General features: G+C 42.9%; 2 protein-coding genes across 2 annotated transcripts; both read right to left on the bottom strand.

The window, feature by feature from the left end:
* Positions 1-1,591: 1,591 nt before the first annotated feature.
* Positions 1,592-3,082, bottom strand: LOC109154202. The gene has a single exon (XM_019302042.1). It carries the CDS (start codon positions 3,080-3,082, stop codon positions 1,592-1,594), a length of 1,491 nt encoding a protein of 496 aa, XP_019157587.1.
* A 3,918-nt stretch (positions 3,083-7,000) lies between these two features.
* Positions 7,001-13,179, bottom strand: LOC109154201. Its single transcript, XM_019302041.1, has 3 exons — positions 13,018-13,179; positions 12,457-12,936; positions 7,001-7,075 (listed from the first exon to the last, which is right to left on the bottom strand). Exons 1-3 carry the CDS (start codon positions 13,177-13,179, stop codon positions 7,001-7,003), a joined length of 717 nt encoding a protein of 238 aa, XP_019157586.1.
* Positions 13,180-13,794: the final 615 nt, after the last annotated feature.

Raw genomic sequence — 13,794 nt, 5'->3', positions numbered from 1 at the left:
GTTTCTATTCCCAACACAATAGTGATTACAGAACTGTAATCTAAATACAAAGCGTTAACTATTCCTATTAACTAGGAAAGCCTGAAATAACTAATCTAATATAAGACTAGTCAAAACTAATATTACAAATAATGGAATAAATAATAACATCACTAACACACCCCCTCAAGCTCAAGAGTGGTGTGGCACAATGTTGAGCTTGTCACGTAGATCTGCAAAGCGGGGCCCTGGCAAAGGTTTTGTAAATATATCTGCAAGCTGATCCTTCGTCGAAACAAAATTAACAATCAAGTCTCCCGACACCACCTTGTCCCGAACGAAGTGGAAGTCAATCTCTACATGCTTGGTCCTGACGTCAAACACTGGGTTGGCGCAAAGGTAGGTAGCACCCAGATTATCGCACCAAAGCGTAGAGGGTTCTCCTGAGTGTAACCCAAGCTCACGAAGCAGAGAGACCACCCAGGTAACTTCTGCAGACACATCGGCGAGGGCCTTATACTCAGCTTCAGTCGAGGACCGGGCTACTGTGCACTGTTTCCGAGAGAGCCATGAGATCAAATTACCACCGAGAAACACAGCATATCCACTGGTGCTCTTCCTGTCGATAGGACAACCGGCCTAGTCCGAGTCAGAAAACCCATGAATAGTGGACGAAGCGGAAGCGGAGAGGCGCAGACCATATGAGATAGTGCCTTTGATGTATCGCAGCACACGCTTCAATAAACCCCAATGATCACTGGTAGGTGAGTGCATAAACTGACATAGGCGATTGACAGAGAAAGATAAGTCAGGACGGGTGATGGTCAGATACTGAAGTGCCCCCACTAAGCGACGGTACTGCGTCGGATTGTCGAACAGTTCATCAGATGAAGTCACTGGCTGAGTAACGGCAGCGGGTGTGGCGAGTGGCTTGCAATCCGTCATGCCAGCACGGTTGAGAATGTCCCTCATATAACGTTGCTGCGTCAGTAAAAACTCTGAGCCATCTTTTAACGTCTCGATCCCGAGGAAAAAACTAGGAATTCCAAGGTCACGAATTTTGAACGTTGTTGACAGTCGTCGTAGTAAACGTGAGATGAGCTCAGGGTCGTTGCCCATCATTATTATGTCGTCGACATAAACAAGTAAGTACACTCGTGACGTCCCAGTAGAGTAGTGAAACAGGGACACGTCTGTTTTAGAGGATAAGAAGCCTGTAGAAAGTAAAAAGTCATGTAAATGCTTAAACCAAGCTCGGGGTGCTTGTTTAAGCCCGTATAGTGACCGTTGAAGATGACACACACGATCTGGATGTGTCGGATCTTCGTACCCCGGTGGCTGCTTCATATAGACAGTTTCAGCTAGATGGCCGTTTAAAAAGGCATTATGGACGTCTAGCTGGCGCATAGTCCAGCCGCGTGAAACTGCAAGAGCAAATAATAAACGAACAGTAGTCGGTTTGACTACAGGACTGAATGTGTCAAAGAAGTCTTCACCAGCCACCTGGTTAAACCCTTTAGCCACAAGCCGTGCTTTATACCGCTCGACCGAGCCATTAGCATTCCGTTTGGTACGGAACACCCACTTGCACCCTACCACATTCATGTGTGGCTCAGCCGGTACAAGCAACCGGACACGACTTTAGGACGCGATTTCGCACATGGCCATTTGGATGTCCCAAGCGACGATGCCAAACCGTGGGAGTTGCCCGGGCAGAAATGTACGCGAAATGGGATTGCGAAACTGGGAGCTTGTACAAGCCACCCGACGTGAGACCTTTAAGCAGAACCGCCTTGGTGATTGTATCCTTCACAATAAAACAATTCTTGTGAAATTCAACAAAAACATTATTTTCATTCGTAAGGCGATAAACAGACAATAAAGGTACAGATAATTTCGGGACATGTAAGACATTTGACAAACGTAACACTTTTGACATAGATGGTATAGTAGCATGGCCTACGCGTGAAATTATCAAACCTGTCCCATTACCCACGCGGAGGACATCGCCCCCGGCATACTCTTCGGACGGCGACATCATGGATGCATCCGGGGTGGCATGGGCCGTTGCCCCGGTGTCCGGAAACCAGCTTGCTGTCGTGGAAGCCGCTGCTGTCTCGTCTCCGGAAACCACCATATTGCCCTGTGGTGCCGGCTGCGGCGCATAGCACTTGTAACAATAGAGGGTAGTGTGCCCTTGTACACGGCAGATTTGGCAGCGCGGCGCCCCGCCACGGCCACCACGCCCGCGCCCTTGTCCTCCCCGGCCTCTGTGCGAGGAGTTGCGGCCACCAGACCCGGAGCCACCTCGCCCGCTTTCACCGCCGCCACGACGTCCCCGCCCGGCGAACATAGCATCCGGAGCAGAGATCATTGCAGAGTCAGGGCTGGCCGGATAATCATCTGAATAAATAAATTCCTGCGCTCGCAGGTAGTCAGCAATTTGCGGGATTGTGACTGGTGTTCCGGTTGCGGTAAGGGAGGATGCCATGGCGCGATATTCCGGGCGCAGACCGCGGAACACGAATAGATTTTGTTCGTCTAGCGAGATGGGGCGTCCAGCATGTGCGAGATCCTTGACCAAGAGCTGGGCACGGCCTAAATACTCTGTTGCCGTGCTGTTTCCCTGTCGGAGGGAATGAAACTGCCCCAATAGACTAAGGCAGCGTGCGCGCGTTGAACTCCCGAGTGCCGCTCCGATTGATTCCCAAACGGCTCGGGATGTGGTTTTCCCAACCGCTAAATGCATGACCTCATCGGAGAGCGATGAGATCAACAGGGAGAGAAGGGCTTGGTCCTGCTTGACCCACGCCCGGTAGGCCGGATTCGGAGTCGGCGTAGCTGTGGTGGCGTCGGACGCGGACTCGCTAGTTGCCGGAGCAGCGGGGATGGTGGGCGGTGGGCATGGTGTCTCGCCGTCGACGTAGCTGAGGAGCTCCTGGCCACGGAGGAAGGGCACCAGTTGCGTTCGCTTAAAGAGAAAATTGCGATACGTCAACTTAATAGACACAAAGTGATGTGCTCCAGAAAGGGAATTTGCGGAGGGGTTCGGGAGGGATAGATCGCCGGCAGTCACGGTTCGTTCAGACGAATTCGTGGACATGATGGCAGTCACGGTTCGCCGGCGGTCGTTATGGGGTGGAGCTTACGATCGCAAGGGATCGGAGAAGGGGAGAGAGGAGAGAGAAACGAAGCGAGCCTGGACTGATACCAGATGAGATAAGGATCACCGTTTCTATTCCCAAGACAATAGTGATTACAGAACTGCAATCTAAATACAAAGCGTTAACTATTCCTATTAACTAGGAAAGCCTGAAATAACTAATCTAATATAAGACTAGTCAAAACTAATATTACAAATAATGGAATAAATAATAACATCACTAACAATATGGTCCTTATCCAACTCAAGCTCCACCTATAGAAGATGGATATAATAATGCTCCATCACAAGATCATCAAGACTACCCATACTACTCCAACCATTACGAGGATGAGGAGTACACGATGCAACCATATAAGGGGGGAAGCAAGGAAGACATGAGGAATAAGATCTTGGCAATGTTGGAAGAATTAAAACAAGACATGACTCACTTCCAACAAGAATGGAAGCAAGAGCTAAGGCAAGTGGCCTCCATATTAAGGCAAGAGACTCAGCATCAATCTGGAACTTTGAAGATCAAATGGCTTAAGCCGCCAAATGTGAAATGAAGGAGAAAACACTTGTTATAAGACCGATGTTGGTGATTGCATGCTTGAATGTGATGATGCTTGTGCTCAAACTTGTGGTGATATTTGTGATGTTGATGTTGTTGGTGCTTGTGGTGAGAATATTGGTGAGGTTGTGGATGATGAAAATGAAGTGAAAGGAGATGTGATAGAGGAAGAAAAACATAAAGAAAATATTGCGGACAAAGAAGAAAAGGTTGAAAGTAAGAATCTGTAATTTGAGGAAATTCATTGCCAAATCGTTAAAGAGGAAGAGAATAAGAAGATGGAGTATGAGAGTGAAGAAGAGGGAGGTGAAGAAAAGTTATGAGATGAAAATTTTGAAGTGGAAATGGAAGAAGAATGGGAAAAAGAGGAAGAGAATAAGAAGATGGTGTATGAGAGCATATTCTTTCAAGTAGATCAATGCCAAACCTTGGAAGAGAATATGCTAGTATTGAGCTTCAAAGAGTTTGTGAACGCCCGACACTTGAGGGCGTATCTTGAAGAGCAAGTGGATGGGGTAAAATGACTAGTTCTCATCCAAGTGTCCATGGATGGTTGGTTGTATGTTGCGTTGAGCCAAGGACGTTAAACATGGCGCTTCTTGGGAGGTAACCCAAGGTTATCTTACTTTTTATTATTTTCATTTTTTCCATTATATTGTGTGGTTTTTAATTTTCTAGGTAATCTCTTGTTGGTTCAAGATCTTCTAGAAGGAGATCGGAACTTTGGTGGAAAAACAAGCAAATGAGAAGGGGTTTTGAATGATCGGGATAGAACGGGCATGAGGAATGTACTACCTTTGACTATCACTCCAAGGGAGTTACCTACACCCTCCAATCCCTATTCTTGCATGATTTAACCATAACCCATTCATATGCTTGTTTCATTGTTGCATGCACCACCCTATTTTATAGGCCCACCCCCACACTAGTTGTTTGTCTAATGTTTTGCCTTGCTTGGGGGTAAGCAAGTTCTAAGTGTGGGGAGGTTTGAGATTGTTGAGAGTACCTTGTGTTTTCTTTGTGTTCATGCTAAAGATTGGGTAAATAGGTGGCACATTTGAACTCATTTGTCTGTTGTTGTTCCTTTTACCCTGCATTTGTTGTGAAAGGAGTGTTATAGGTTCAATTGGCTAAAAATTTTTGGAAACAGCCTCTTAGATCGTGTGAGATTTGAATAGGACCCAACTAGGATTTATATTCGTTTTGTATGCTTGTTTGAGGTTCAATCCACCACTTACATGGACCTAGGTTAATGATCTCTAAAAATGGGAGTGTATACGGGATAGTTTTGTGAAATGTAACGTGGTAAGACCTAGAATGAATTTTCTTGGTGTGACGCAAGGCAAAATGAGAGATTTTACATTTAGTGAGTTGTGTGATTCCTACTCCCAATAAAAAAAAGGCAAGAGGGTTGAAAAAAAAAAGTCAATGGAAAAAGCTAAAAAAGAGTTTAAGCTATCCTTGCTTGAGAGGGAAAAACATGAGGTGAGCCATCTCGTAGGATTCAGGTAACCATTGAGGTTTTTGGTTTTCTTAAACTTTGAGCCAATTGAGGGTGTCACACTCGTTTCACCACATTTCCCGGGTAGAAGGAGGATCAACATGTGTTTGATTTCCTGTGTATCACCTGTTTGCACAATCATTTAGAAGAAGTAGAATTATGATGAGTATGTTTGGCATTTCTACTTGTGATTTCTTGGATTTTGTCTTGCTTGAGGCCAAGCAAGGTCTACGTGTGGGGAAATTTGATATGCCATGAAATAGCCTTATATTTGTGATCATTTATGCTTGTTTTGGCTCAAATGTTAGGTAAAGGATGGTGCAACAATGCAAATTTGATGTATCTTGATTGCAGAAAGAAAAGATTGACTAACGGTGCAAGCAAGTATGAAATGCCGCTAATCTTGGGAGAAAACGAGGGTCGAAAGAACTAGGGAAGCACCCGAAGGCACACCGGGGAACGAAGAAGCAAAATGATAGCATGAAGGTCATTTGGCGGGACTCATGCTGACACTCACACCGTGAGTGCCAACATGAGTCCTTGGCTGATTCTCTGGTTAGGAGACTCACGGTGTTAGTCTCAGCATGAGTCTGCTGATCAGATTCTGATCACTGAACTCATGCTGATAGTCACACCGTGAGTGTCAGCATGAGTCTCAATGATCAGAATCTGACCAATGAGACTCACGGTGGGTCTCCGTTTTATATTTTTGCATTTATATTACTTGAACTTTTAAATTCCATGTTTATTACTTCAATTGATTCTAGTTTTACATTTCAATTATGAGTAGTTGAATATATCTAGGGATTTGAATTGAACTTCATTGTATGGATGCCAGTGTGACATGAATTGCATACATTAGATTTTGTATTGCCTTCATGTTGAACTTGGTTATGAATTTGATGAAATTGAATGTAATCTTTCATAGTTATGCCAAATTATGCCAAAGATATTTGGAATTGGTGAAATCACCTATGAGAATAGGGTTACACCATAGCCATATCGTTCATATTTCTTACTTTCCTTTGAGAAAAGGGAGTTTGAAGGAAATGAGCACACATAACAATAGTTTGTTGTAGCAAAACGAATCAACTAAACACAAGAGGTAACACATGTAAAGGTAGATAGGGTTGAATTTATTAGTGTGGATTGTGATGCTTTTGAATCATTTAACATAGGGAAAGAATGATGCAAATGCTAAGCCCTAGGGAATGACATATGTCCTTTCGTAACATAGAGTACTAGGACTTGCATATGACTTGCCTAAGCCTTTCATCGAATACCATGCCTACATTACCTTTCATCGAATACCATGCCCACAAAAGCATACATGAATCTAAATCTAATCTAAGCAATAGAAATGAAAGAGTAGATATTATACCAAACAAGTAGATTAGAAAATAAGAAGAAGTCTTGCAAGATCTCTTGAATTGGAAGTTGTCAATCTTTTCCTTCAATGAATCTCCCAAACAATCCAAGCATAGATTTGCAATCTAGAGTGTTTTCTATCACTACAAAATGTCGAATCTCTTCCTCTATCTAAAAACGTGTAAAAGTCTAAGAGAGTTCTTCCAAAAGTGGCTTCTCCTCCTCTAAAACTCTGATCTAAAACCTTTTAAATAGCATCCCCTTTCAGTCCCTATCGCAGCCTTCAACACCCGGGACAACGCACGTTGTCCGGGAACTTATTCTGCCTAACGCGCATCACAACGCACGTTGTGATGCGCGTTGAACTTTCTGGAAATCTTCTTTGTTTTTGCCTCTCCACAATGCATGCTGAAACACGCGTTGTGGCCTTCGTGGCTTAGTCTTTGCTCGTCTTCTTGTCCCGCTTTCGCTCTGGTTGTGCGACTTTGCCTCGTTTAAGCCTGAAACTTACCTAAAAATATATAAAACACAAAACCTAGCTAAATTGGCATAAAATGGATACACAAAGGATTGTTTTAGACTTAGAATTCACCCCAAATAGACCTTAAAAGTGTGTCTTCGACACTTATCAATAACTTAAACTTTTGACTGCACAAGGTATTCTATGCAATATTGTTTGGTTCAAATCTCTCATTTATACATTGTCCTTCAATTTAATTCACTTGTTATCAGTATATGTTGTTTGAATATGAAACACTCAATTATCTATTAGTTAGCTTTCAAACACTATATGAACTCGTGGTTAACCCCTCACTACTTAAATACTCTTAAAGCCATTCCTTGAGGACGACACTCTTAATTTTAATATCTCCACTAAAACCAACTTTCAAAACCCAAACCACCTTTCTCTTTCGGGACACTTAAACCATTCCACGCTCTCCACCTTATTCCTCGTCGACCACCTGCCGATCCAGTCCACCAATATTGTAACACCCCCGATTTTACTCACATTTTTAAACTTAAATTCAAACGATAAACAACTAATCATTAAGGCAATCAAAATCGGAAGTTATTAAAACCGGGAAAGGTGTTATGCCACACCCATAAACCATGGGTGCAAAGGCTAAATCTATCACAATCATTAAGCATAACAAGTCTAGGCACACAGGCCACTAATCTAGGCACACAGGCCAACAAAAGATAAACATCTAAGCACAGGAGCTACACTATCTAGAGTCCACATCTAGCCCGCTCGTCATCTACTCAAGACCTGTAAAACATAGGGATAACACCCGGTCTGCGAATAATGCTGGTAACCCATAAATACGCGTTAAATAGCATAGTATAGATAGATATAATCAAAGCCATTTGGAACTGAGGAATACAATATATAGTCATTTCAAAACGAGAAGAAGATCAACATCAAAGACTCATCACACTCTCAATAAGTAGAGGATCATCAACCTCAACAAGACAACTACCCACAACAACAAGGGACAACATAACTCTAGATGCAACCTACCATTCACAAGGTAGAGTTCATCAAACACATGCTCGTAAGCAAGGGAATCATACAATCACATAATGACACATTCAAGTTTCAAGTACCACCAATGTCATTCATATTCACACATAGTCATCATCATCAAGAGGACTAAGGCTCATCAATATCTCTTATCAAGTATCAACAGAGGGTACACCAATTTTTACAAGAATACACCATAATCAAGAAAGTCACGAGACAATACTCAATAATCAAGGATTAAAATCCAACTTCAAAATGATTGACAACACGAGTTGCCAACCCATAACAAGAAGGAACAAACCGTACATACTAGCATATCAACATCAAGCTAGCATGCTCATCAAAAGGATAAACCAAAAGGGTTCCAACGAACCTTCAAGACTCATATTAGCCCAACGAATCACAAAGTTGGACCCTTAGCACAATTCAGGACACCAAATCCTAACACATCGTTCTAGAGATACGAAAAGTCAAGAAGACTCACAAAGAGCTCAATAATCAAGCAACAGGAGGTCAAAACATCAACACCAAGAAGAAAATAATCACGGGGAACAAATCCCCGCACCAACAATAATGGTTCCCCGCGGGTGGGGCCACGGGTAGACCCCCACCTGTGGGCCTGCCCGCGGGTACATACCTTGTTCACCCAAGTTCCCCGCGGGTGGGGCGGCAGGTAGGCCTGTAACACCCCCGATTTATCTACATTTTTAAAACTTAAATTCAAAGGTAAAAATCTAATCATCAAGACAAACATTAAGCGGAAGCTATATTAAAATCGGGAAAGCATTATGCAACACCCATAAACCATGGGTGCACAGGCTAAAGACTATCAAAACAATAAGCATAACAAGTCTAGGCACACAGGCCAACAAAAGATAAACGTCAAACATGGGATATATACTATCTAGAGTCCTCATCTAGCGCGCACTCCAGACTAGGCAAAACCTGTAAAACATGGGGATAACACCCGGTCAGCGAATAATGCTGGTAACCCATCAACAAGCGTTAAGTATCATAATATTCATAGATATAAACAAAACCATTTGAAGTTGGAATACAGTATATATCATTTTAAAACCGAGAGAGAGGAAACATCAATAGGCTCATCAATCACTCACAACAAAGGTCAAAGACTATCATACTCAACAAGACAATAGAACCACAAGCAAGAAGCTCAATAACAAGGTACAACGTACGACACACAAAGAAGGATTCACAAAATATATGCTCTTAAGCAACGAGAGGCCAGATTCACACCATAACGACTTCCAAGTCCACATAAGACACAATCACACCAAGTCATATACCATGGAGTCAGCACCACGGCTTGATTCATAGTGGATCAGTGTGGAGGGCTCCAAATCATCAATAAACATGTATCACGTAGTCATCACAACGACCCGTATCACATGCATAGTGTCATCGCAATGACATGGAGCGCAGATCAATGGAAACAAAGCTAGTTACTTTAAGTGTATACACCCCCTATTGAGATCCCGAGCTAAACGGGTTAGCTACTATCTCTGGCAACTGCAAAGAGTATCCCATGTTGCCCACAAGTCACAAGTAACCAAACGGAAATCCGGAGCTTTAAACCCACTACCGGATGCAAGCACACATAAGTCCCCACACTGTCCACTTTACCAGCTCAATCATCATATCACATTAATCCATCATCTCAACAAGAGTCAATACACACGGAATCTAGAGATACAACAACACCTAGATTCCACATAAAATGTGTGTACAACACAGGATAAGCTCAACAATAGCTTGATCAAGGAAAAATCATACACACGGGATCACATCATGGGATTCAATCAAGGGGTTTCAATGGAGGACATGAAACAATACTCAACAACAACAATGGACCTCAATCCAATATCAACATGATTGGCAACACGAGTTGCCAATCCTCAATAGAAAGGGACAAACAACACATACTATCATCAATGACACCAAGACTAGCATGTATATCAAACGGTTAAACCAAAATGGTTCCATCGAACCTTCAAGACTCATATTTGCCCAACGAATCACAAGGTTTGACCGTTAGCACGATTCAAGACACCAAATCCTACCATGGATTCATAAAACATCGTTTTAGACATATGGAACCTCAAGAAGACTCACAAAAGCTCAACAATTCAACAACGGGAGGCCAAAACATCAAGTACCAAAAAGGAAATGACCACGGGGAAAAATTCCCCGCAGTCATTAAACATGTTCCCCGCGGGTGGGGCCACGGGTAGGCCCCCACCCGTGGTTCCACCCGCGGAGTACGTCCTGCACCCAAAAATTAGCATTCGCGGTTTTTCTTCTACAAGGCTAAGTTGAACTCCAAATGACCCCAAATCTTCCACACAACAAAGATATGACTTGAACCTATGAATAGCTCAAATAAAAGCATTTAAGAACCCTAAATACAAGCTCTAAAGATGCATTATCCCAAGATCATGCATCAATCACTCAAACACATCAAGAATGTCACATAGTAGCCAATAATCATTATTATCAAGTGAAAATAGGTTTTGTGTAGCATGGGTTACCTCTTGTAGACCAAGAACACCTTCTTCAACCTCAAAGCAAGACCAAAGCTCCTATAGATCAACCTAGCACTTCACCCACCGCTAGATCTTCTACAAACCCCCAAAACCCACAAGGTAGAAGAAAGATTTAGAGAAAAGATGGAGGAATCTTGTAAGGAAAAGGTAGGGAAGGATAGATCTTACCATTCCTATCCTTGTAGTTTTGGAAAGTTGGAATGTTGGTGGAAGACTATGAAAAGCTTGGAAGTTCCCTTTTTGACATGGAGAAAAAGATAGGATTCTTTTAGAGAGAGGTTGGAGAGTTTTTAGAACTTTGACTAGCATGGAATGAAGAAAATAGGTCTTGCTAGGGAAACATGAGCACTTCTCACTAGTGAAAAGACCAAGTTACCCCTACTAATGTTAGGATGAATAAGGGATTGAGGTACAACACATAAGGCACAAGGTGCACCAAGAAAACTAGTCAATTTCTAGTCGTTTGACCATGAAGTTTCAGAATTTTAGGAAGAAGTTACCAAGGAAGGCTAAGATTAATTCCTTAATTAATCCCAATTAGCATTTAGATTTACGGGGTGTCACATCCTCCCCCCTAACAAGAAGCTTTGTCCCAAAAGCTTGGGCACGACGAGTTACCAAAAGGACTATCAACGAACAAAGGTGTGACAAGAGAAAGCAATGAACAAAGGTGTCCACCAACTAAACAAAGCTAAAGAAATCAAGGTTTCAATTTACGGTGATAAGATTGATAGGCTTAGAAATAGGTTGAAGGTTCACAAAGCTAAGTCAAGAAAGAAAGATAATGTGATAAACAAAAGAATTAGCTTTGTTTAGAAATAGTGCCCCACAGGGTCCGTACCCGCGGGTAGGGCGACGGGTGGTGCCCCGCCCGCCGTTCCGCCCGCGGGTACAATCCTGTACCACAACAACACACTTCGCGGATTTTCAACTCCAAACCCAAATTCACGTCCAAAACATGCCAAATCTCACCAAATACAACAAAATGACTTGAATCAAAGGAAATGCCAAGCAATGGCACACAATAACCCTAAACACAAGCTCTAGATATGCATTTTCACAAGACAAATGCATAAACACTCACATTTCATAGCAAAACACAAGTAGAATCCAAGAAATCACATATAGGTAAGCAAAATATGTTTTAGTAGAGCATGGGTTACCTCTTGTAGACCAAAAGACTTCACTTACACCTCAACAAGCTCCCCACAAGGCTTACTTTCCAAACCCACTTCAAGAATAAACCAAAAGATCATAAAGACTTACCTTTAAGAAAAAGACATCTAAGACGGAACCAAAAACACAAGATGGACTTAGATCTTACCCTCCTAGATGCCCAAATAGGTGAAAGGTTGAATCTTGGAAGCAAATCTTGGAATCTTGGCAAGGTCTCAACTTAGCTTGGAGAAAAAGCTACTCACCTTTCTAGAGAGAAGGTAGAGCTAATATTTTAGAAAGTGTACGGATGAAATGAAGATGTCTTCTAGGTTAGGTTACAATACTAACACTTGGTGAAAGGTCAAGAATACCCTTACTAACATTTAGAAACTGTAAGGAACAAGGGAACTCTCTTCAAAGCTCAAGGTACAACATGACTTTGAAGTTGACTAGTCAAATACTAGTCTTCAAGTATTAAAAATCAAGATTTTAGGAATTAATTCCTCAATTGAGATAGGATTAATTACTCAATTAATCCATGGATTGAATGTGGATTTTTGGGGTGTCACAAGTCTCACGACTCTTAGAGTCGTTCCTTTGAAGGCTTCTAGATGGTTCGGCACCGGAAACTGACAAACTCATAACCACAGGTGCAACACTTGTTTCAAAACTCCTCTTACGGCTCTCCCGGATTCCTTTCTGAACTTGCTGCACCCGGTAGAGGTCGGCTGCACAAAGGTATGCCTCATTGAGAGTCTTGGGCTTTGACACAGTCATGGCTTTCCTAGCCTCGAAGTTGAGTCCGGCCACAAACTTCTCTACTTTACTCTCCTCGGTAGGTACCAAAACTGAGGCAAAACGGGCTAACTCCAAAAACTTCTTGTGGTACTCCATTACCGACAAGGGTACTTGCTTAAGGTGGAGGAACTCCTCGTAATTTTCCGCCTTGACATGAGCAGGATAGAACAGCTCACGTAGCTTATCCTTCAGGATTTCCCAACTAAACCCCGGATTTTGTCTACAAGCTGGCCTTTCAAGCATCCACCACAAGTCTGCTTCTTGCCTAAGGTAGACCGTAGCTAACTCCACTTGGCGATCCTCCAGGCAGACCACTACTTCGAAGATCTTGTCAAACATCCGAATCCACTCTTCCAGCACGGTGGGATCTTCTTCACCGGTGAAGATTGGGGGACGGAGACTTCATACTTGGCGTACTACGTCCCGATTCCCATTCTGAGGAGGGTGGCTGTTGTTGAGGAGGGCGTTGCTCAGCGTTTGGGTGATTTGCGCCAGCTGAAGCAGGCTTTGAACTAGCTGATCGTTGGTGGCCGCTTCTGAAGTCCTTGCAAGACGTCTTGATGGTTCCATCCCTGACTTCTACAGAAACAGCACAAAAACGGGAGGAAGCTTAGAAGCCCGCGCCCTTACCTGGTGCCTTAACTTAAAAGATCCCATAACAGAAAGAATAACAAAGCACAGGAAGCACAGCAGAAAAAGATACGAGAACTCACAACCTCACCGTGCGTCCTAAGGTTCATAAGACTTAGGTACTTAAACACTTAGGATTCGAGCTTAACTTCTTAAGGTCTTACACTTGAAAGCACTAACCTAGCTTCCACTCTAGGTTCCTAAAGTCCAACTCTAAACATCCTCGGCATAAACCTAGGCTCTGATACCAACTGTAACACCCCCGATTTATCTACATTATTAAAACTTAAATTCAAAGGTAAACAAGTAATCAATAAGACAAATATTAAGCGGAAGCTATACTAAAATTGGGAAAGCGTTATGCCACACCCATAAACCATGGGTGCACTGGCTAAAGACTATCAAAACAATAAGCATAACAAGTCTAGGCGCACAGGCCACTAGTCTAGGCACACAGGCCAACAAAAGATAAACATCTAGCATGGGATATATACTATCGAGAGTCCTCATCTAGCGCGCACTCCAGACTAGGAAAACCTGTAAAACATGGGGATA

Source organism: Ipomoea nil, unplaced genomic scaffold (genome assembly GCF_001879475.1).
Source record: "Ipomoea nil cultivar Tokyo-kokei standard unplaced genomic scaffold, Asagao_1.1 scaffold2610, whole genome shotgun sequence".
Classification (NCBI taxonomy): Eukaryota; Viridiplantae; Streptophyta; class Magnoliopsida; order Solanales; family Convolvulaceae; genus Ipomoea; species Ipomoea nil.
Note: the sequence above shows the minus strand (reverse complement) of the source record. Positions and strands in the feature narration are given on the sequence as shown.

What these genes read in the sequence shown, in the direction of transcription:
- LOC109154202 (XM_019302042.1), bottom strand. Translation starts at nt 3,082, where the DNA reads ATGTCCACGAATTCGTCTGAACGAACCGTGACTGCCGGCGATCTATCC.
- LOC109154201 (XM_019302041.1), bottom strand. Translation starts at nt 13,179, where the DNA reads ATGGAACCATCAAGACGTCTTGCAAGGACTTCAGAAGCGGCCACCAAC. An exon ending in ATCGGGACGTAGTACGCCAA is followed by an intron (nt 12,937 to 13,017) that starts GTATGAAGTCTC and finishes ATGTTTGACAAG; the next exon opens with ATCTTCGAAGTAGTGGTCTG. An exon ending in AAACAAGTGTTGCACCTGTG is followed by an intron (nt 7,076 to 12,456) that starts GTTATGAGTTTG and finishes ATATATTTTTAG; the next exon opens with GTAAGTTTCAGGCTTAAACG.